General features: G+C 36.6%; 1 protein-coding gene across 1 annotated transcript in view; it reads left to right on the top strand.

Moving 5' to 3' along the window:
- Positions 1-19950, top strand: part of SLC36A4 (solute carrier family 36 member 4) — an 81291-nt gene extending 61341 nt beyond the window's left edge. The window contains exons 9-11 of the mRNA XM_027849404.1: positions 3507-3676; positions 5003-5172; positions 15280-19950. Of these exons, the coding sequence (XP_027705205.1) occupies positions 3507-3676; positions 5003-5172; positions 15280-15587 (648 nt within the window). The 3' untranslated portion in view covers positions 15588-19950. The remainder of the gene's footprint in view (positions 1-3506; positions 3677-5002; positions 5173-15279) is intronic.
- The last annotated feature ends 5919 nt before the right edge of the window (positions 19951-25869 follow it).

Here is a 25869-nt window from a genome sequence, read left to right as displayed (position 1 = left end):
GTGAGTGTGAACGGGATGACCTCGCCCATGAAGCAGAAGGGCATAGCAGAATGGTGTAGAAACCAGAATCTAACAACATGTTGTTTACCAGAGACACACACACACACACTTAAAATAAAGGATTGTGGTAGAATCTAATATGCTTCAGCTACAGTGAAAAAGGCAGCAGTAGCAATCGTGATCTCAGACAAAGCAGAGCAAAAATAGGCCTAATCAAAAGAAATAATCAGGGAAACTACATTTTGCTCAGTTACCATATACAATAAAATGACATCAAAAAAAATTTTTTTTTTATCAGAGAAAGCAGATTTCTCTGACAAAGACCTCATTTCTGAAATATATACTGAGTAGAGAACTGAGTCAAATTTATAATCACAAGAGCATAAGATATAAACAGGCAGTTTTCAGAAGAAATCAAAGCTATTTATAGTCATATTACAAAATGCTCTCAATTAGAGGAATTGATTATTGATTAGAGGAATGCAAATGAAAACAACTCTGAGCTACCACCTCACACCTATTAGAAATGACAAATGCTACAGGGGATGAGAGGGAAATAGCTACATTAATGAACTGTTGGTCCAGCCATTCTGGAAAACAATTAGGAACTATGCTCTATAAAACTGTGCATACCCTTTCACCCACTAATACCATTACCAGGTCTGTATCCCAAAGAGATAGAAGAAAAAGGAAAAGGACCTCTATACAAAAATATTGATAATAGCTCTTTTTGTGGTGGCAAAGAATTGGAAATCAAGGGGATGTTTGTTACCTGGGTAATGGCTGAACAAGCTGCTTATGATTATGATGGACTACTATTGTGCTATCAGAAATGATGAGGGAGATGGTTTCAGAAAAAACATGGGAAGACATGAGCTGCTGCAAAGTAAAGTGAGAAGAACTGGGAGATCATTGTGCACAGTAACAGCAATATTGTAATGGTGATCAACTGTGAAACACTTGGCTACTCTGATCAGTACAGTGATCCAAGACAGCTCCAAAGGACTCATGATGAAAGCAAAATGCTATCTGCCTCCAGAGAGAAAACTGATGAACCCTGAGTACAAATTGAAGTATAATTTTCTCATTTTATTTTTCTTGCTTTTTTTTTTGAAACATGGCTAGTGTGAAAATACATTTTGCATAATTTCACTTGTAAAATTGATAAATTGCCTTCTCATTGGGTGAGTAGGAGTGGGAGGGAGGGAGAGAATTTGGAACTCAAAATGTAAAAATAAAAGTCTTGTCAATTCTTTCTTCACAATGTTTCCTATATGCATTTCTTTGTGTACTCACACAGACAACAAACTAGTTCAGGTCCTCATTTTCTCTTGCCTAGTCCATTGCAATAGTCTCCTAACAGCAACATCCTTCCTACTTCCACCCTTAATCCCACCCCCACGGCCATTTCTATATTATACCTACTCTAATCCGTGCTCCAGATAGATATTGCTAAGGGACGGGTCTGACTGTGTCATTTGCTCAGTAAACTCCAGTGGCTCCTTAATGGCATTAGGGTCAAATGCAGACTTTTCTGTTTCCCATTTAAAGCCCTTTACAACATGGTTCCTGCCTGCCTTTCAAACCTTACTACACATTATTCCCCTTTATGCATATTATTACTCAAGTACACTGGCCTTGAGATTCCTCACGCACAATGCTCCATCCATCTCCAAGCTGTCCTTCATGCCTGCAGTGCATTCCCATCTCACCTCTGTTCTTTGGAATGCTTTGTTTCTTTCAAGCCTCACCTTAAGTACCAACTTCCAAGGCAGACATTGAATCTTCTTTTTAAATACCCAAAATAGAGCAAAACAATTTCAGCTACATAGAATTAAAATTTTTTGGCACAAATAAAAGCAATATAGATAAGAAGGAAAACTTTCATTGATGAAAAATTATTTGCATCAAATATTTCTGATATCCAAAATGTGTATAAGGAACTAACAGGGATACAGACCTCTCTGTAAACCGATTTTTATGTAATGTGAATTTGCCCACTAATGTGGAAAAGGATGAGAGGAAAGGAGGCAGGAATGGGCTGGCACACGCTTCTAGAACATGTAGGGGCTAGAGACAGAGAAACGATAGCAGGAGGAGGAACCAGGGACCAGGGACAGATACATGGTACCCGAGGATGGACTGACAGAAGACAGACAAAGTTCTTTCTCAGTGCTGGAGGTCTGGTGGCAACAGTGCGGTGTCTCCAGAAGTGTGTTCTTCTGTTCTTGCTTGGAGGGCTTTTTTTTTTTTTTTTTTTTTTTGAAGGAATTTTTGTGGGGGTGGGGTAGATGGGAAGCTGCAGAGCACTGAGCTGAAGGACAGGAGTGGCAAGAGAGCACAATACTGTGCAGTAAAGTTGACATAGGTGGTTTTTTTTGAAATGTGTATTTTTTTTCCAGAATTTTTTATATAAAATTGAATTTGCGTAATGTGAATTTATGAAACTTAAGAACCATTTGTGTGTGTGTGTGTGTGTGTGTGTATGTGTATACGCACACAATTATTTGAAAAGTCACCGAGCTTCATACTTTTTGACTCAGAAATCCTCGTGTTAGATGTCCGAAGAAATCAAGGACAGAAAGAAAGGTCACAATATTTGTAGTGGCACTTTGGTGGTAGCTGAAACTTGGCAACAGAGTGGGTGTACATTCATTGAAGAATGGTTGAATGAATTGTGGTATGTGAATGTAGTGGAATATTATTGAGCCACAGAAGTGATTGATATGATGGGATCTGGAAAAACATCAGGAGACTTGTATGAACTGATGTAAAGTAAGCAGAACCGGGAAAACAATATATTCAGTGACTTCAATAATGTAGACAAACACAAGTAAAATCAAGTCAAATGATACATAATCATAATGATTAATATTGGCCCCAGAAAAGAGATAAGATGAAATATACTTCTTTCCTTGGAGAGGTGACGGACGGAATGGTATCTGTATAGTCAGACGTGGTCTATGTCATTTGTTGTTGAGTTGTTTCAGTCGTGTCTGACTCTTCGTGACCCCATTTGGGGTTTTCTTGGCAAAGATATCGGAATGGTTTGCCATTTCCTTTTCCAGCTCATTTTACAGATGAGGAAACTGAGGTTAAGTGACTTGTCCAGTAGGAAGTGTTTGAGGTTAGATTTGAACTCGGGTCCTCCTTACTCCAGGGCCAATGTGCTGCCAACTATGTCAGTTGATTTTATTTGATTCTTTCTCTGTTATAAAGGAAGGCTCACCGAGTGAGTCGGCGACAGGGTATGAACAGAAATGACTGATGAGAAAAAGAAAAGGCATCAATAAAACTGAAAGTAAAGTCCTATACTGTTAATCAGGACGCCTGGGTTCTACTTTTGAATCTATAACATTGGTAAATCATTTCATTTTTCTTTACTTCAGTTCCCTCATTTATAAAATAAGAGATTAGACTTGAGACCTCTAAGGTCTTCTTCAACACTAAAATTCTATGATTTTATTATGCATATCTTTTTTTTTTTAATCTCTCCCCATCCTCAGGTACTCCCATTGGAAAATCAAATGAAAGAAACAAAACGCTTCCCAGAAGCATTGAACATTGGCATGGGGATTGTTACTACTCTGTACATAACATTAGCCACCCTCGGATATATGCGTTTTCAAGATGAAATCAAAGGCAGCATAACTTTAAATCTTCCTCAAGATGAATGGTAAGTAGACATATATAATTTTTGCTCCATTTATTGTAATTTCAATACTAATATAAATTAGTTACATTTGTATTTGGTAAATGTAAATTTTAACTTTAAAAATACATTCTTTGTCAGTTTTTGTCAATTTGACATGTAAAATTTCATCATTTTCAACCCATTACAGAAAGACAAGAAGTTTTGATTATGATTTACTTTTGCATATAAAGAAGGAAAATATTTTAATTTAAATATAGAGTAATCGAGAAGTAGGACTTGGGCATATGGGGAAAGAATTGAGATCAAAGAGGGAACCAAGTAAATTTGGTTTGTTCAGAGCCTGAACTAACTAGTGGAGAAGGACTTGGTGTATGGGAGGAAAACAGAGAGAACAGCAGAGCCACTGTCACATCATTACTGACTTTTATCAGTAAGATTGAGGAGACCCTTTTTAAGCTCATTATTATAGATGTGATCTATGGAAATACATCTTCTCTGAGTACTGTGAAAAAATAGATTGTGTTTTTTCCTCCCATTACCAATTAATAGCTTCTATAACCATTGCCAGTAAGGACACTTTTGAACCTGACTTCCACAGTGACTTCAGTGCAGCAGACATGGTAGATGGAGTCTACTATATGTAATGCACTGTTCCAGGTACAAGGGTATAAAGACAAAAAGAGGACTATCCTTGCTCTCAAAGAGCTTACATTCTCCTCTCCTTACAACAAAGAGTAGTAAAGGAACAACTGTTACTCTTTCCTCTTCCATGTACAAATTGTGTCACTGATAAATGTCTTCGTTGTTTCTCTGCACATTTTTCCTTCTGTTCCCTTGCTTTTTCAGATTGATGCTCAATAGCAAGTACTATCTATTGAATAAGAATTAGTGTATATTATAATCTAAGGTGATTTATCATGAATGTTTTTGAAATCAGGAGAAAGACCACCCTTAACAATGTAGATTTTTCATCCTAAGAAGGAATTATAGTAGATGTCAAAATATAAAAATAGAAACAGATGGCTTGTTTTTTTTTAACTGAAGATTTATATCATCTTTAGACACAAAGTATTTTATACCTTGAAATACTGAATTCAGAGTCAAGAGTTTCAGAAATTGGAAAGCTATGAACATACCTTGTGCTATATACTAGGCACACAAAAAATGAAAAATGACATACTACCTACCTTCAGGGAGCTTATAGTCTTACTGGTTGTATAGGGGAGGGGATCTATGATATTTACACAAATGTAAATTGTGATAATGGCAAAGGAAAGATATAAAGTGCTATAAGCCAGAGATTGCATTTTATATGATGATTAATCTTTGTTCAAATATTTTTGACAGGTTGTATCAATCAGTGAAAATTCTGTATTCCTTTGGGATTTTTGTGACTTACTCAATTCAGTTCTATGTTCCAGCAGAAATCATCATTCCAGGAATTACATCCAAATTTCAGAATAAATCAAAGCTAATATGTGAACTCATTATTAGGACTTTCTTAGTTTTTATTACATGTAAGTATAAATAACATATTTTAATTGAATTATTATACTGACATTAATCCTTCATACAATCTTTACATTTTTCTATAAATGAGGATTTTAAGAGATATCTGAAATAATTTCATAATGCTAAAATTACAAATCAATACTTGTATAACTTAAAGCAAATTCAAAACTACCATCTTAACTTTTTCATCTCTTATGGGCATTTTCATTATATAGTAATTGTTTTTACTAGTCTAGCCTTTGATATTCTACAAAGAAAGCTGTTTTACTCACACTTAGGCTTTTGGTATCATAACAAAATCATTACTCTTTTGAGTGCTGCCCGAAAATGAATATAATATCTTTATAAATTTATTTCATTCTTATTTCTTGTTTTTAAGATTTTTTTATTGCCCTAATAATTACAGCAATACAAAAAAAAATCCTTTCAGTTGTAACTAATGATAGTAATAGCTTACATTTACATTATGCTTTAAGGTTTACAACATACATTATTATTTATCACAACTACTCTCTGAGGCAGCTACTGCAAGTAGTATCCCTTTTTATTTACACAATTAGGTTCAACAAAGTTTTGGCAGCAGCCCAAAAAGCTAATACAATCCTAGGCTGCTTGAAGATGAGATATAGCTTCTGGGAATAGGGTAATCATAGTCTCTCTATGCTCCCATCTTCTCCAAAAGATTGTTCTCTCTATCATCCTCATTCTCTCTTTTATCTTCGATTTTTTTCCTATCTACTAGCTGTTTTCCAAATGCATATGAACATGTCCATTTCTCCTTCATCCTCAAAAAACTCTCATTTGATTCATCCATCTTCCCTCTCATCCCATATCTCTCTTACCTTTTGTGGCTAAGCTCCTTGAGAAAGCCATCTAGTATAGATAGCTCCACCTCGTTTCCTCTTACTTTCTCTCCTTAACTCTCTACAGACTGGTTTCCATACAATCATTCAACTGAAACTGCTCTCTCCAAAGTTACTAATGATTTCTTAAATGCCAAATCTAATAACCTTTTCTCAGTCCTCATTCATTATAACCTCTCTTCAGCTTTTGACACTGTTGATGACACTCTTATCCTTGATACTCTCTTCTCTTTAGTTTTTTGAGACATTATTCTTTTCTGATTCTCCTACCTATCTTACAGCTCCTCAGTCTCCTTTTCTGGATTTTTCTCCATGTCCTACCTGCTTTCTCTGGTTATCCCTCAGGACTCTGTCCTGAGCCCTCATCTCTTCTCCCTCTGTACATTTCACTTGGTGATCTCATCAGCTTCTATGGATTCAATTATCATCTTTATGCTAATGATTTCAAATCTACTTATCTACAAATCTCTAATCTCTCTGCTAACCTCCAGTCTTGTATCTCCAACTGCCTGTTAGGCATTTCAAGTTGAATGTGCTGTAGACATCTCAAATGTAACATGTCTAAAACTGAACTCATTATTTTTACCCCCAAACCCTCTCTCAATTTATGTTCATTCTCTCCCTGTCTATTGGCTGCTTCTCTGCTGCGTGCAAACATGCTCATGTCTCCCCCATCTTTAAAAATCCCTCATTTAATCCATGTAGTCCCACTATCATCCCATAACTCTCTTCATCTTTTGTGGCTGAAGTCTTTATTAAGGCCATTTACAATAGGTGCTTCTGCTTCTTCTCATTTTAAATCTCTACAGGCTGGCTTCTGACCTCATCATTCAATCCAAATTGCTTGCATTCTCCAAAATTATAATCTCTTAATTGCCAAATCTAAATAGCCAAATCTAGTAACTTCATATGTAGCATCCCGCACCTGTGGGGAGGTAAATTTTCTCATCTCTTTTCCAGGGCTGCCAGAACATTATTATTATGAATATTTCTATACAAATAGGTCTTTTCTTCCTGTCAGCCTTCTTAGGGTATTAAAAAAATAGTGGAATTGATGGTCAGAAGGTAGGAACATTTTTGCAATTTCTGTTCTCTAATTCCATATTGCTTTCCAGAATGGTTCAGGTAAGTTCACAGCTCCACCTGTAGGGAATTACTATGCTTTTCCCACAACCCTAACATTATATATATTTTTTTCTTTTACCATCTTTTTCAATTTGATGTGTGAATGATAATAGCTCAGACTTGTTTTAATTTGTATTTTTATTATAACTAGTGATGCTGAATACTATTCACATGATTTTTGATAATTTTTTATTTTAAAAAACTACACTTCATCTTCTTTATCAGTTTATCTCTAGCAATTTATCTTTTGTGGAATGACTCTCAATCTTATGTGTCAGTTTCCTGTAGATTTTGGACATTTGACTTTTATTATAAATGTTTAATGCAAAGATTTTTCCCAAGTCCATAGCTTTTAAAAATTCTGGATACATTGCTTTTATTTGTGTGAAAATTAGTATAATGAAATATGATATCATTTTATGTTTTTATTAATTTTATATAATTGTCTCTTTTGTCTCTTACAATTCCTTCTTTGTATGGGCTTGTTTCCCCAATATATATAAGTAGTTTCCCCATCTACAGTTATAAAAGATAGGATCACTCATTCCCCTCCAGTTTTTAACTGTATAATTTTTAAAAATCTATGTCAGTGATCCATTTGGAAATTATCATGGTATATCATGTAAGATTCTTGTGTAAACTTATATTCTGCCAAGCTTCTTATGCTGAAAGATTTTTTTTTTTTTAGCAACAGTAATTCAATAAGAGAGCCTATCAAGTTGTAGAAAAGACTAGCAATGATCTGCATCAGTACAAGGTGCACCTGTACCTATGAAATCATGGATCCTTCAGGAAGTATTGTCCAATCATCCTTTCTGTTTTTTCTCTTGGAAACTGCTTTGAAAAATACATATTTGAAGAAGGAGAAACTTTGATTCCTAACGTTGTCAGGGATGGTGGTACACCTTTGCTACTGAGGAACTGCATCTGGTGGCTTTTGAGCTCGAGTTTTAAGCTACAGTAGGAAAAGATATTTGAACACTAAGTCTGGAACCAATATGGGGAGCCTCAGGACTGGGAGGTCCTCTAGGCTGACTGAGGAAGAGGGAACTAGCCTAGATCAGAGCTCCTGTGCTGACCAGTAGTGGAATTGGGCCCATGAGTGGACACTACTTCCAGGGAGATCGGGAAACTCCATCTCAAAAGTATGTGACCAGAAAGCGTAATTTTTTAAAAATCTGTTCAGTGAAATGAAAGTCCAAATACTGTAGAAGGCACACTAGAATTTCATTTATTTAAATTAGCTACAGCTTATTTAGGTAAAGATAAGAAGATAGTTAAGTGTTTCAGACATTTGCATCTATACACTAAATCCAAGATGGACTATTAAGAAATATCAGTGATGTTTGTGCAGTTAGAATTGATGTCAAGTTGACTTTTCCTACTACTTTGCCTATGAGCTTTATTTAGTTACGGAATTTGTTGTTTTGCTGAGTTGTGTGTATTTTTTTCCCTTTAAATTCAGAGTTCATAAATTCATAGATTTGGAGTTGGAAGGGACCTTTATGGTTATCTTTAACTCAACTTCTTCATTTTACAGATGAGGAAATTGAGGCCTTGATAGATTAAATGACTTGCACAAAATCAATTTTCAGTGATGGTCATTCTAGCTCTTACCCTTATTAACTATATAATTTAAGTCTCTTTTTTTAGTGATAGCATTGCTGTCTCTCTCCAGGAGTATTTTAAAAGACAATAAAAGTTCACATGTATTCATTTTTACAAAATAAGTATCTTCCTGAATAGTCTGTAATTTGAATGTTCATAAATTGAATAATAATGCTTCAGGGAAGCATTTTGTTCAAAAGATTCAATTTGTGAATCTATTGAGTGAATTTCTAATTTAATTCTTTAGACCTTCTGATTTAATTCCTTTGTATATCTGTATTTGAAGCATGTTGAAAGGTAGCAATGTTACTTAGCAATAGGTTCTAGTACAGTTGATTTTATATAAGTAGGTGTTTAATGTTTGATTAATTTTCATATATTGCTCTTGCTTAAATTGTGAAATACCCTTTTATGCTCACCTTCTTGACTATTGATAGGATTACTAAATATATACTGTAGAGTGAGGCTCAAATAAATAATTCCAGGAACAAATGGTAAAATAATATAAACCACAACTATAAACCAAGTGATTATCTTTGTGCGTATGTAATCTAGAATAGAAAAAAGAAAAAAGTAAAAAATATATTAAGTGTTCAAGCCTGGGAACCAAGTGGTGGTATGGTATTGGGGAAATTGGGAATGAATGCCTATTTTAAGAGAATGATAATGAGCTCATTTTTCAACATTCTAAGCTTGAGGTGCCAGGATCCACACAAGGTTCTTTTTGTTCCTGTTTTTCCCATAAGGTCTGAGCCATTCTATTGACTTAATTGGCTTTCATACCCAGAGTTGTTCTCCCCACCACTGCCCCCCCCACCAAAGGATTCTGATTTCACCTATCTATAATTGTCATATCAAAGATTTTTTTAAAAAGGAAATTTTCTGGTTTTTTCTCAATCTTCATCTTTCTTGACCTCTGTAGTATTTAACATTGTTGAGTGACTGAATTGGTATCAGCAGTGGCCTCTGGAGCTCTTAGCCCAGTAAGGGGGTTGGACAACTAGTCAGAAGGAGATTATAAGGGTCATTTTGCTGGCATTGGGTACAGGACTCCATTGCATTGCTTATACGCAGTTCCAACTTTCATTCCTAGAGAGAGGAGAAGCAAGAGTGGGAACTCTGATCACAATTCTATGGTGGAAAAGAGTTCTTGTGGTCGCTCACAGATGAGAGCACAGACCAGGAGAGCAGTGACAACACCTCTCTTTAGATCATACCACTGTGGAAGAACTGGGAACTTATGGACCCCCAGAACTAGCTTTGAGAGCTACAGCAAGAAAGGCCTGAAGTTTGGAACATTGCCCCCTCCACCCAAGGAGCAGAGGCCAACTTTAATATAACAAAAGAACCTGATTATAGAAAGTTACTAGGGGCAGAGCCAAGATGGCGGAGTAAAAGCAGTGACTTGCTTGAACTCTCCCCCAAACCCCTCCAAATACCTATAAAAAATGGCTCTAAACAAATTCTAGACAGCAGAACCCACAGAAAGACATAGTGAAACAAATTTCCAGCCTAAGACAGCCTGGATGGTTGATTGGAAAAGTATATCGTGCCGGGCTGGGAGATGAGCGCAGTTCGGCGTGGGTGCGTTGGCAGGGCAGGCCTCAGTGAACCTGGAGCAGGTCTCAGAGGACTGAATCGCAGGCAGCTGTGGTGGATTCCAGACTTCTCAACCTATGAGGTTGAGGTCTAAAAAGCCAATGAGGAGAAGAATGTCCTCAAAAGCAAAATTTGCCAAATGGAAAAGGAAGTCCCAAAGCTTACTGAAGAAAATGCTTCCTTAAAAATTAGAATGGAGCAATTGGAAGCTAGTGACTTTATGAGAAATCAAGTCACTGTAAAACAAATCCAAAAGAATGAAAAAATAGAAGACAATGTGAAATATCTCATTGGAAAAACAACTGACCTGGAAAATAGATCCAGGAGAGAGAATTTAAAAATTATTGAACTCTCTGAAAGCCATGATCAAAAAAAGAGCCTAGACATCATCTTTCAAGAAATGATCAAGGAAAATGGCCCTGATATTTTAGCACCAGGGAGCAAAATAGAAATTGAAAGAATCCACTGATAACCTCCTGAAAGAGATTCCCAAAGGAAAACTCCTAGGAATACTGTAGCCAAATTCCAGAGTTCCCAGGTCAAGGAGAAAATATTACAAGCAGCCAGAAAGAAACAATTCAAGTATTGTGGAAACACAATTAGGATAACACAAGATTTAGCCGCTTTTACATTAAGGGACCAGAGGGCATGGAATATAATATTCCAGAGGGCAAAGGAGATAGGATTACAACGAAGAATCACCTACCCAGCAAAAATGAGTATAATCCTTCAGGAGAAAAAATGGTCATTCAGTGAAATAGGAGACTTTCAAGCATTCTTGATGAAAAAACCAGAGCTGATTAGAAAATTTGACTTTCAAATGTAAGACTCAAGTGAAACATGAAGAGGTAAGCAGGAAAGAGAAATCATAACAGACTTATTAAGGTTGAACTGTTTACATTCCTGCATGGAGAGAAGATATTTGTAACTCATGAGTCCTTTGTCAGTATTAGGGTAGTGGGAGGGAAAAATTATATGTATGTGTGTATAGATAGATAGATAGATAGATAGAGGGTCCAGGTTGAGTTGAAGATGAAGGGGTGATATCTGGAAAATAAAATTAAGGCATGAGAGAGGATTATACTGGAAGAAGGAGAAAGGGAAAGGTAGAATGGGGTAAATTATCTCACATGAAACAGACAAGAAAAGCCTTATATAGTAGAGGGGAAATGGGGAAAGGTGAGAAGGAATGAGTGAATCTTATTCTCAGAGGATTTGGCTTAAGGAGGGAATAACATACACAATTGGGTATAGAATCTACCTTACTTTACAGGAAAATAAGGGGAGAAGGGGACAAGAGAGCAGGGGGATGACAGAGGGGAGGGCAGATTGAGGGGAATAATCAGAAGCAAACACTTCTGAGGAGGGACAGGGTCAAAAGAGAGAATAGAATAAATGGGGGGGCAGATAGGATGAAGGGAAATATACTTAGTTTTTCACAACATGACTACAATGGAAGTTTTTGCATGACTGTACATGTATAATCTGTATCGAGTTGCTTGCCTTTTCAATGAGGGTGGGTAGGGAGGGAGGAAGGGAGAAAATTTGTAACCCAAAGTTTTAAAAACACATGTTTAAAAAAAATTGTTTTCACATGCAACTGGGAAATAAGAAATACAGAAAATGGGGTACTGACATATATCCTGCCCTACAGGAAAATAGAAGGGGTAAGGGATAAGAGAAGGGGGGAGAGATAGAAGGGAGGGCAGATTAGGGGAAGCTGTATACAGAATGCATGCCATCTTGGGGTGGGGGGAGGGACAAGATGGGGAGAAAATTTGTAACTCAAAATCTTGGGGAAGTGAATGTTGAAAACCAAAAATAAATAAATTTAAAATTGGTCCATGTTAAAAAAAAATTACTAGGGTAACATCAAAGATCAAGACACAAACCCAGAAGACAATGAAATCAAGGCAGCTATATGCAGAACCCCAAAGAAAATCATGAATAGGTCTCGAGACCAAAAAAGAATTCCTAGAAGAGCTAAAAAGGGGATTTAAAACCAAATAAGAAAGGTAGAGGAAAAAATGGCAAAAGGAATGAGAGTGATAACAAAATCATGAAAAAAGTCAACAGCATGGTAAAGGAGGTACAAAAAATTACACAAGAAAATAATACATTAAATAAAGAATAGTCTGAATGGTAAAAACAGGTACAAAATCCTCTGACAAGAACTCCTTAAAAAGTAGAATTGACCAAATTGGGAAAAAAAAATGCACAAAAATTCACTGAAGAAAAGAATTTATGCCTTCAACAGCAGAATGGGCCAAATGGAAAAAGATGTACAAAAATTCACAAAGAGAACTCCTTAAAAAGTAGAATTGGTCAAATGGAAAAGAACATAACCTAGAAAAACAGATTTAGAAGAGAGAATTTAAGAATTCTTGGACTTTCAAAAACTATGATAAAAAGAAGAGCCTAGACATCATATTTCAAAAAATTATCAAGGAAAACTGACCCGGTGTCCTAGAACAAGGGGGTGTAACAGAAATTGAAAGAATCCACCAATCACCTCCTGAAAGAGATGCAAAAATGAAAACTCCCAGAACTATTATAGGCAAATTCAAGCACTCACAGGTCAAGGAGAAAATATTGCAAGCAGCAGAAAGAAACCATTCAAATATCATGAAGCCACAGTCACGATGGCTTAAGATTTTGCAACTTCTATATTAACGGATTGGAGGTCTTGGAATATGATATTCTGGAGAACAAAGGAGGTAGGATTATAACCAAGAATCACCTATCTAGCAAAACTGAGTATCGTCGTTCAGGGGAAGAAATGGATATTTAATGAAATAGAGGACTTTTGAGCATTCCTGATGAAAAGACCAGAGCTGAATACAAAATTTGAATTTCAAATACAAGACTCAAGAGAAGCATAAAAAGGTAAACAAGAAAGAGAAATCATAAGGGATTAACAGGGTTAAACTGCTTACGTTCCAACATTGGAAGATGATATTTGTAACTCCTAAGAACTTTATCTTTATTAAGGCAGTTAGAAAGAATATACATAGAAGGCAAGGGTGTGAGTTGACCATGTTGGGATGATATCCTCAAAAAATTAAATTAAGGAATGAGAAAGAGGGATGCACTTGGAGAAGGGGAGAGGTAGAATTATCTCACATAAAAGAGGCATTAAAGAGCTTTCGTAGTGGAGGGGGAATTGGGGAAGAGGAAGGCAGGCAACACTTGATCCCTACTCTGATCAGAATTGGCTCAAAGAGGAAATAATGTACACACTCAATTGGGCATAAAAATCTATCTTAACCTACAGAGAAGTAGGAGGAAGGGGATAAGAAAAGTAGGGGGTGCTGAAAGAAAGGAGGGTTGACTGGGAGAGGCAGTCGTCAGAAGCAAAACACTTATGAAGAGGGATAGAGTGAAAGGAGGGAAATAACACAGTAATTATAACTATGAATGTGAATAGGATGAAATTCACCCATAAAATAGAAGTATATAGCAGAGTGGATTAAAAAACAGAATCCTACAATATCTTGTTTACAAGAAACACACTTGAAGCAGAGAGGCACACAGAGTAAAGGTAAGGGGTTGGAGCAGAATCTCTTATGCTTCAGCTGAAGTTTAAAAAAAAAAAAAAAGGCAGGGATGCATCATGATCTCAAAGAAAGCAAAATAAATACCAGTTCTTGAGGCTGGAGGTTTCTTGCAGACTTCTATGTTCACTCACCTGAACCAGATGTGTAGAATAGAGTAAGAAGGAATGATGTAACAAACAGTGCCTTATATTTATATGATATGTTATGATTTTTAAAGCATTTTTGTCATAATGACCCAGAGACTTAAGTGACACTACTATTATCTCCATATTAAAAATGAAGAAATTGGAACTTGGGCTAAGGAATTTGAGAGTAGTGATTGTTTATTTTTGTCTTTGAATCTCCAGAGGACTGGCATAGTACCTGACATAATTGTCGGCACTGAATAAATGTTTGTTGATTGATTGACTGTGCTTACACAGTGTCAGAGCCAGTGTCCCAACCCAGATTGCTCTGTTCTTTCTGCTACATTGTATAAGCCTCTATTCCAAGATTTTTTTCTTTTTTTTGGCCAGGCAGTGGGATTAAGTGACTTGCCCAGGGTCACACAGCTATGAAGTATTATGGGTCTGAGGCCAGATTTGAACTCAGGTTCTCCTGAATCCAGGGCTGATGCTATAGCCACTGTGCCAGCTAGCTGCCCCTCCAAGAGTTCTTAACCCTAATTTTGTGAACTTTTAAAAAATATATATTTTGATGTGTATTTCAGTATAATTGGCTTCCTATGTACTCCTCTGTATTTTATTTTATGCATTTAAGAACATTATTCTGAGGACTCCATAGGCTTTACCAGACTGCCAAAGGGATTTATAGCATACAAAAAGGCTAATAACCCCAGTTCTAGGCTAAGAGTAAGGATTCCTAGGAAACAGCAATGTCTACCATCCTCTTCCCCAAGAAAATTGATTTTTGTTTAAATATAAAGAGCAATGTAGCATAATAGAAAGGTACTGGATTCAGAGTCTGTAACTTTGGGGCCTCGTTCTGGTTCCTCCATAGTGACTTTGGACAAAGTGTTTTATTGGTCTAAGCCTTATCTTTCCCCATCTATAAAATAAGAAGAGCTAGCTACCTGTGATTCCTTATGGTTGTAAAAAAAAAGTCATTGCTGCTCTAATTGAAGAGATGTAGATCACATTTTTATTGTCTTTCACTTAGAGCTTCAAAATAAAATATTAAAGCCCTTTTCTCCCCCTAAGGTTAACAGCGTAGCCATTTTGGTGAAATCCACATTCTGGTTTAATTTAATATCTTTTTTCAAGAAGCCCTACTTAATATTGGTTTTTTTCTTACTGAACTGAAAATATCTGTTTTGATGTTAATTCATTCATGCCTATATTTTCTGTTCTCTTCTTCACAGGTCTCGTAGCAATCCTGATTCCTCGTTTGGATATAGTGATTTCCCTCGTTGGAGCTGTGAGCAGTAGTACATTGGCACTCATTCTGCCACCTTTAGTTGAAATTCTTATATTTTACAAGGAAAGTTTCAGCCTGTGGATGATTCTCAAAGATATCTTGATATTAGTCATTGGAATTGCTGGTTTCTTAATAGGCACATATGTATCTATTGAAGAAATTATTTATCCTGCTACTACATTATTGCCTAATGCTACACAAGGTCCAACTATAAGTCTAAATTCAACTTATGTGGCATCTGGTTTCAAGTAGTGGTGATAGGATCGCAAAACTTCTACTCTTTGTTTAACTGTGAAAATGCATTATAAGATGAAAACTAGGAGAACATATTTTAAAAACACTTTTTTTTACATTTTTTTCAATCTTATATTATAACAAGTGTCCATTCTTTATTAGTAACAGTATATTAAAATTATTTACTTTGGTGAAACTGTACCATTCAGCCTCAACAATTTCAAAGAAAATCAAAAGATCTAGAAATTAATGTACCTTTTTAACCTTCTTTTGTTATACCCTACCTCATCCAGAAACCTTTCAAGCCAGACTTTTTTTTTTTTCTGTTTAGGAGATAGGCTATTCCATGCTTGGCTGTTATCCTGTCTGTGGGAACAGGAAGACTTTTAATAATAAATACCTTAAAAGTTAATCAAGAAGAAAGAAATATCTTCCCCAAACTATCAGAGTGGATATTAGCACATACATTGTAAAGAATGTAAAGGATTATGATTTTATTTTTATTAATTATTTACTATTAATCAGCTAAAAAAAATGCAGTGAACTCCTATTTGTCCAAAATTCAAGCAATCAAAAAGCATATATATAATATATAATTTCTTTTATAGTTCTTTACAATTATTATTGATAATGATAATAATTACAACTTCCCAATAAAATCCTGAAATGCCTTCTGAATTATATTTATTTTAGTCTATTTTTAAGACTCTTAGTTAACCTGAATATTCAGTTAATAACAATATTCCCATATCCAACTATGCCAAATAAGAGGTTATTGTACTTTTGATGAAAGCTGTCGTCTTCTCTGTGTGTGCAGGAAGTCAATAATGTATGTTTTCTCTCTTCTCTGAAACAGAGATGAGGAAGTATAGCTCTATCCACTTTTCCTTGAACTATTTTCTTCTAAGTACAGGTTGGCCTTTGCTGGAGAGAATTTCAAGGCAGTCTAAAAGGCCTAAACTTTGGCAACTTGAAGAATGATTGAGTGGAAAAGTCCAGGCCATCATTGACTCTTCATTTGTTGGACACCTTTGGCAGTGTGATTGCTGGTTAGCACAGTGATTGCAGTTACACTCTGCCAGCTTCTCTGGTCATTCTTCCCTCTCTGGAGTCTGTCGCCGCTTCTTCTGTACCTGGGGACTTCTCTGTGTTTCCTTTGCTCCTATCGGGGAGTCTTAAGACAGTTTGCAAAGTCTGAAGCTAGCCCTTCCTTACTCGGATCATCTGCCTCCTCTTGTAGAAGCTGATAGGACTTCCAGGGTCCCCAGACTTTTTCCAAACCCTATACCTGGCTGGATCCCAAACTTTCATTAACTGGAATATGTAGGACAAATTAATCACAAAAGGATTTATTCTTGCTAAGTAGTCATTTGTAGGAGAAAAAAGAATCAAATCACAAGTATTTTCTGAAACTTATGAGATAAAGAAAAAGAAATGCTTTTCCCTGCTTGGTAACTTGTAAGCCTTGTTTATGAAAGACATTTTTTAAAAAATCTTTCAATTTACATAGAAGATGAAAATTGAAGGATGGAATGTGATTACAGAGCATGAAAAATATGATTATCCTCCTGGTTTGTGTGGTTCATGCTTTAAAAGGTTTTATACTTTTTGTCACAGTAGCAAATCTCTGATGGAATAGCATTGTTTAAGGAACTATCAGGATCACAATCATGGTGCACTTACTCCATCTTGATTTATTTTTTTGTAAGTTTGACATGGCTTTAGCACTGTTTGCTCATAACATTCTCAGCAAGTACAACACTACACACATCATATTCTTATTTTGATAGCTATTCATGAGAGATTTTGTATTCGCAGTTGTACTAAGATCATCAAATAATAGTTTGCTGTGCTTATATTTTATATTGAGGTCACTACATTTAAGATTTAATGTAGTCTATAGTTAGATTCAATTGAATCTTAAATCATTACAAAATGAGAACTTAAAGGCTATAAAAAATAAAACAAGAAACTTTAATGAAAAGTAGATTCTGTTATTGTTATGGAAATGCTGACTTTTATAAATATTTATTACTGTAGATAACCAGAAAGCCACTACTTTTCATCCGTTTTAAATATAAGTTAATGTTGGGTATTTATTCTTTGCCTTCTGAAAACAGATAATTCTAACACAGTTCTGCCCTCTTTTCATTATTTAGCATTTATCCCATTCCTTGGGTATTTTTCTGATCAAGAAACAGAACTTCCAGCAATAAATTATTTTCTAATTTAGCACATACAAAAATTATACAGTTTCAAGAGTTTTTGCTGATTAAATATTCCATTATGAAGTCCTCTAAATTACCCAGTGTTTTAAATGACAACAGATAAAAAGCAAATAAATAGGGAGTCAAGAGTAAGAACGTAACTTGACTTTTTAGCAAGAAATGTCTTTGTCCAATAAAGATACACCAGTGCATTATTTATTAAAAGTAGGTGATAAGAAAGATAGAATGTTATTGGCAGTAGAGAGCCAGTCTCAGTCAGAAAGACCTGGATTCAAGTCCTCCTTTTGACATTCAGTATGTGACCCTAGGCAACTCATTTAACCTCTCAATGTCCTTGGCTACTTTTTCAGACTCTTTAAGTTGCTGATGAGCACTAATAAATGCAGTTTCCTCCCTTAGGATTCCCTACACTACACCAATGAACTCAACAGGTCTGGCAAAAAGAAAAGGTGGGAGTGGGCGGAGATGTTTGTAACAAAGATGTATTCTTTACAGTGGAGTTTACTGGGCAGTAATGTTAGTCTTTTCTGTGAAAATTTCAGTTTTGGGGACTGACAAAGACTTTCTAGATAAATTTTTTCTGTGAAGATTTTGCTTGCTTGTTGGTACTCCCTGCTGCTTTTACACTGGCTGTGAGAGTATGAACCAATGCATGTGCCAAATCCATTTGTATCCATTGTCTCCTGTGTATCACCTGCTGGGTTAAAATTGTTTTGGCCTTTTATGTATCATGTTGAAGATTCATGTTCTGGAAAAACAAAGAGATTCGTGTTCTGCTTAAGTGCCATGTTCAGTCGTGTGAGAAGCTTGGACTGCCACAGAGATTAAATCACTTAACCTTTGGGCAGCATAGAGTAATGGGGACAAAAAACACGAGAATAATGGTGAGGAGAGCCCAGGTCCTCGTCCTGGCACATGCTTCCTGGGTATGTGATTTGGGGCAAGTCACTTTACCTCTCTAGGTTCTAGCTTCCTCCCAAGGAAATTGATGGGGTTGGACCTGAGAATACCTGAGAAGGTATTGCCTCATTGCACATAAGTGGTGATTCACATAGGTATTCAGATTTGGGGAATTAAAGAAACAGAAAAAGCCTCACACTAACTTGATTTAACTATGCTCTTTACTGATGGTATTACAAACCAGCTTAGTAGATGTACTCATACAGAAAGGGTACAAGACCTGTATGCCTTCTGTTTTAATTCCTGGTTTCTCACTTTGTCCTAGTTTGGGGAAATGAAGCCAGATATGTAGATGGCTAAGCCACAGGTGGTAGGCAGTGTCCAGGAAGCTGTCTTTCTGTCCCAGCATAAAACCCAATAGCACTCTAACAGCTGTGGGCAATCTAGAACAAAGGGGGCTAGCTGCACTAGGGCTAGCAAACTCTAGCTGCCTTTGAATACTCCAAACATGAGTAGGTCAAACAAACTAAAACCCAGAGATTGTCATGATTCCTTTGGAGTCAGGACCTACACTCAGTTATTCATCAATCACTCTGGGTGTACCTACATATCCTTCACCCTTTCTGGGTGAAAGAGCTAATCAGACTAACTACACATTCATATAGGTATCACTGATTTCCAAATTAACCTTCCAGAACATTGCATTTACTTTAAAACTAGTTCTCAAATGGTTTTACTCAGAAATTTTACCTTTTCTTACTATATTCTTTATCATTCCTGTCCTCTGAAAGAGGAAGAAAAAAGTTTAGCAGAATTCAACATTATTGAAATTATGGAAATTAGGAAGTGGGAATATTATGGCTTGACCATCAGACCAAGTTGATGATCATATCCTACACAAACATTAGTAAATTCAGTTCTCAGGGTCATCTTTACAATTCTTTCCTCATGGAAGTCTCCATCTTTGTTAGAGTCATTACTTCTTCTATAGCCATTGTGCTTAAATTTCCTATATCTGTGAGACTCATACAAATTGTAACCGGGACCTAGTCTTACTCAATATTCTCAAGCGTAGGTTCTTTTCTAAACTAATAAATTATTGTCCCTCACAATAAAACTGCAAACAGAATTTTAATTTATGAATTTGCAAAATTATTCCATTTGCCATCAGCCTGTTAGGTCACGTATAACAGTTCTAACTTTTTTTTTTTTTTGGCAATGGGTTTAAGTGACTTGCCCAGGGTCACACAGCTAGTAAGTGTCAAGTGTTTGGTCTGAGGCTGGATTTGAACTCGGGTCCTCCTGACTACAGATCTGTTGCTCTATCCACTGCGCCACCTAGCTGCCCCTCTAACTTTCTTTTGACCACTCAGAAAAGGAAACACTAATAGGGAAAGCTGATACAATAAATAAATAACATCATAAATAAAATATATTATCGTAAATGATAAATTAGCATAGTGATATGCATGTATTGGATCAGTAAATGATGACTATTGAAAAACTAAGATGGAAAAGTAAAGAGCAGAGATGAGAACATAAAGTAAAAGCTGCCGAGCTGTGCGGCTCCTGTGTCCAGGATCCCTTTGGAACTTCTTTGCATCTCAGTTTGAGGAACACTTGTTAAAGGCTTCTAATGTTATAGTGATGAGTACGCAAAGGTTATCTTGTCCTGGAATATGTGATCTCCTTGACATGTGCCACTGAGCTTCTCCCAAATCACTATGAAAATAAATGTATGAATATGTTTGGCCTCTAGATAAGACAACATAAAAGAAAACCATGCCAAAGAAATGATAGGGTATACTATTCCAAACTCCTCTGAAAAATAAAATGACAACTCATTCTGATTTTTAAGAGACCCTGCCGCAATTAGCCAGTTTCTGGACACGTACTGTATACTATGTGGATTTTAATTTATTATTTTAGTTGAGGATTATAAGGCTTCATTGTAAACTAATGTCCAAAAATTGTGTTGACAATTTCGTTAATAAAAAAATGGAAAATGCAGCAGTATCAAATATTAAGGAAATTAATCTCAATTGAGAATTTTTTCATGGTTCTAGAGCAAATCATTTTTCTGAAGCCAGTGTTTTTTTCCCCCTTACATTTCTTCTTAGTGGTTGGATGTGAAGGAATAGAATTTATGTGTGTTCTGTAACTTAAGTTTTTGGAATTTCAATAAAGATAACATCATTATTTGCTGGGTAATGTACTTTTTATTGCGTCATCTTTTATTTGATTAAAGGGCATTGCTAAATAACATGCCTGAAAGTGACAGTAATATAAGACTCAGTAGACATCTAAGAATTAAAAACTGACCTTATTTGAAAGTGAAGGGAACATATGTTTAAAACCAGTTCCTGTTATGTGTCTGCTTTTTCCTGGTGAGTGCAGAGTGAACATATCTACACAAGTTTCTAAGCTGCAGAAATGATTTATGCAAACTGTCCTTCCCTCATCTCTCTCCCCCGCTTTAGGTTTTCTACTTTGTTTTAAAATGGGGTCAGCTATTATTGTTGCTGCTTAATAAATAGTACAATCCTACCTCTGCCACAATGGAAGCAACCGGATGTAGAATTCCTTCCTCCCCTTCTCCAGCCACCAACTCAGAGAGGAGCCCCTTTCCTGTGCTTATGTACAATGTTGCTGTTAATATTATCTTTACTTTGGCATTTCAATTAATCTGTGATCTCACTTGTGCAGATTAATTTTCCCCTAATGCAGATCACAACCTATCCATGCCTTTATCCTGTGTAATTTGTCCCAATTATAGTGTAAAACATCTGTTAAAATTAATTAACTGATACTGTAGCTGTAGACCTGCCAAGACAAACCCAGGAACTATATGAACACAATTACAAAACGCTTTTCACACAAATAAAGTCAAATCTAAATAACTGGAAAAATATCAGTTGCTCATGAGTAGGCCAAGTTAATATAATAAAATAATAAAAATATTAAAATAATAAAGATTCTAAATTAATTTATTTATGCAAACTACCAAAATTATTTTATACAGCTAGAAAAATAATAACAAAATTCATCTGGAAGAACAGAAGGTCTAGAATATCAAGGGAATTAATGAAAAAAACATGCAAGGGAAGGTGGCCTAGCCATACCAGATCTTAAATTGTATTATAAGGCAGCAATCATCAAAACTACTTGGTACTGGTTAAAAAATAGAGTGGTAGATCAGTGGAATAGGTTAGGTACACGAGGCAGTAGTCAATGACTTCAGTAATTTACTGTTTGTTAAACCTAAAGACCCCAGCTTCTGGGATAAGAACTCACTGACAAAAACTACTGGGAAAACTGGAAAGCAGTATGGCAGAAACTAGGTATAGACTAGCATCTTACACCATATACCAAGATAAAGTCAAAATGGGTATATGATTTAGATAGAAAGACTGATACTATAAGCAAACTAGGAGAACAAGGAATAGTTTACCTGTCAGATTTATGGAGAACAGAAGAATTTATAACCAAACGAGAGAACATTATGAAATACAAAATGGATAATTTCGATTACATTAAATTGAAAAGTTTTTGCACAAAGCCAATGCAACCAAGATTAGGAGGAAAGTAGAAACTTGGGAAGGAATTTTTACAACCAGTCTCTCTGATAAGGGCCTCATTTCTAAAATATATAGAGAAATAAGTCAAATTTATAAGAATACAAGTTATTCCCCAATTGATAAATAGTCAAAGAATATGAACAGGCAGTTCTCAGATGAAGAAATTAAAGCTATCTATAGTCATATGAAAAAATGCTTTAAATCACTATTGCTTAGAGAAATGCAAATCAAAACAACTTGGAGGTACCACATCACATCTATCAGATTGGCTAACATGACAAAATAGGAAAATGACAAGTGTTGGAGAAGATATGGGAAAATTGGAACACTAATGCATTGTTGCATTGTCCACTAATGTGGAGTTGTGAGCTGATCCAACCATTCTGGAGAGCAATTTGGAACTATGCCCAAAGGGCTATAAAACTGCATACCCTTTGACCCAGCAATACCACTTCTAGGTCTGTATCCCAAAGAGATCATATGTATGGAAAAGGAACCACAGGTACAAAAAAAATACTTATAGCAGCTCTTTTTGTGGTGGCCAAGAATTGGAAATTGAGGGGATGCCCATCAATTGGGGAATGGCTGAACAAGTTGTGGCATATGAGTATAATGGAATACTATTGTTCCATAAGAAATGATGAGCAGGTGGACTTCAGAAAAACCTGGAAAGACTTACATGAAACTGATATTGAGTGAAGTGAGTGAAGTGAACCAGGAGAACATTGTACACAGTCACAGCAACATTGTGCAATGACTAACTTTGATAGACTTAGCTCTTCTCAACAATGCAAGGATCTAAGACAACTCCAAAAGACTCATGATGGAAAATACTATCTGTGCCGGTCCAAACCGCGCACTCTCTTACAGCCAGATCAGGCAACCAGGGTCATACTCACCGGTCCTCGGGGTCACCCGGATTTACCAGAGACGAGCCGATCAGGAGGTGCAAAACCTGAACTTTATTCAATAATCATCACAGCAAGGCCAGGCAGGAAAGCACACGTGCACGAGCAGGAGCAAAAGCTGACTCCTCCCCCATCCCTACAGTACTTTTAAGTCTTCCACGTCCCTCCTCCTCAGCCCGCCCATAGTGACTCGTCGAGGATCAAATATCGGAAGGGGATGTCTAGCATAGTGCCCAGACAAAGGGAGCATACGTGGCACGGGAAGTGGGGCCTAGATATTTGGAAGGAGGCGTGAGGGATCAGTGCATAGACAAAGGAGAAAGTACGTGATGCAGGAAGTCGGGCCCAGATACCGGGGGGAGGCGTCTGGGGTCAGTGCTACACCTAGGGAAAGTACATGACTCAGGAAGTCAGGTTTGGTCACAGGAAGGAGGCGACTGGGGAGAGCTTGTTCTCTGCCGTCCCACTCCCAAGTGGCACAGCCCCTGCCTCAGGAGTACGTGCTCCGGCTACTTCCTTGTACCTTGTTTCTTCTCCAGCTTGTCACAGCTCCACATAGCACTGCCCCTGCCTCGATAGCATGAGCTCCGGTTACTTCCTAATACCCAGTTCCCGTCCCATGTTGCCACAACCTCCACTAGGCAGTAGTTAACACCAGACAATCCCTCACAACTATCCACATCCAGAAAAAGAACTATGGAGTCTGAATGTATTTCTTTTTTTGTTCATTCTTGTGGTTTCTCCCATTGGTTCTAATTCTTCTTTACAACATAACTAATGTGAAAATATGTATGCTATGAATGTATATGTATAGCCTATATCAGATTGCATGCTGTCTCAAGGATGGGGGAAGGGAGAGAGGGGAAGAAAATTTAGAACTCAAAATCTTATGGAAATGAATGTTGAAAACTAAAAATAAATAAATTTTTAAAATTAACTGAAATAACAAGGAAACTGAGGACAAAGTTACTGAATCATCTATGATTTGATTTGCAAAGCCAGCATTTGCATATCACATCAGGTCACCTGACTGCCTTGAGGTCAGAGACTCCAAATGATTTACAGAACTAATTTTTATAACAAAAAATAAGAATACATATGGAGATTTGTTTTGAACATAATTTAATTGGACAAGGCAAGTCACCTGACTAGTTAGAGTTTCTTAATTCTACCTAGAAGTCTTTTTGTTATATTTTGCTTTTCTGTTATATTTTGAAACTAGAAATATACTCTAAGGGGTCCCCCAATCAACCGACATGATCTCTCAGCTTCTAGAAAGGGGAACTTGATTCAGAGGGTCAGGAGAAAAAGGGAACTGGGACTGGGAAAGAGAAACTTATAGTTGGTGGTTGATAAACTAGTGGTCAACCCCCATCCTTCCAGCTGTCAGAAGGGGAAACTTAACTTTAGAAGATTAGATTACTTAACTTATGCCTATTGGAAAGAGGCACTTAGCCTTTGATCAACCCCTATTTCTGATAGAAAGGGGAACTTAATAGCAATCTTCAATATTAGAGAGCATTTCCTCATGATGGAGATTCCCTCAACCAATGAAATCATAGGTCCAGTCCCTGTCCCTATGAAGATTAAGTATTAGAGCAAAACCACAAACTACAAAAGACAATAAAATTGATATGTAGTCCTTGTGTCAAATGCATAAAGCCAAATACACTTCTCTTGGTTTGAGCCACAAACCAGAAACCTTGAAAAAACTCTTTCCAATGGGGTTGCCAAATAAATTCTCACCAACTCCCATTGGCCAAAAAAAAAAAGTATTGGAGGTAAGTTTTAGTAAAAAGAATCAGCTCTTCCTCCAAATATACATACACTAAGAAAATAAACAAGCACTTAGTATGTGTCAGGCACTATCCTTGGTGCTGAGAATACAAAACCAAACATTCCTTGACAAGGAATTTACATGGGTTGGGTGTGGGGAGGGGAAGAGACAACACGAATACAAATGAGTACAATATAGAGTAATAGGTAAAGAACAGATCAAAGAGTTCGAAGAATATTTGAGGAGATACAGCATGAATAGTTGGGAATCAGAGGAAGTCATATGTGGGCTGAGCCTTGAACAAGGTAAGGATTCAGATGAATTAGGGACAAGGAAGAAATATTTATGAATGGGAGACGGCTTATCCAACTGCAGAGACACGGTCCTACAATGAATAAGGGGACTGACCTTGATTAGCATTTCTTATTGTCACTTATTACTTTTTCAGCAGCAGGATGATCTCTTTCCTACACACGTGTTCTGTCTGCTCGCTGCTGTCATTAGCAGGATTCTTCTATTGGGTGCTTTTCTCAACTGTTATGAGCATCTACAACTCCTCCTATTAAAAGAAACCTAGGGATGAGGTGAGGCAAGGTGGCAGATTAGAGGCAGCAACCTAGTTGAACTAGCTCAACATTCCCCTCCAAACAATTTTAAAATAATGCCTCAAATCAACTTTTGGAGTAGTAAAGCCCACAAAACATCAGGGTAAGATATTTTCCCAGCCTAAGACAACTTAGGAGGTCAACAGGAGAGGTCTGTGACACAGCTGGTGGCTTGTCTAGAGTACCAGCACCAGTGACAGCAACTGTGGCAGCAGCAGCAGCTTCGAGAGCTCTCAGCCCAGAGATGGTAAGGGGGTTGGACAACTGGTCAGAGATTACAGGACCCTTTGCTGGCACTAGGTAT

Source organism: Vombatus ursinus, unplaced genomic scaffold, assembly GCF_900497805.2.
Source record: "Vombatus ursinus unplaced genomic scaffold, bare-nosed wombat genome assembly UNPS02007344.1, whole genome shotgun sequence".
Classification (NCBI taxonomy): domain Eukaryota; kingdom Metazoa; phylum Chordata; class Mammalia; order Diprotodontia; family Vombatidae; genus Vombatus; species Vombatus ursinus.
This window is presented reverse-complemented; position numbering and strand designations above follow the sequence as displayed.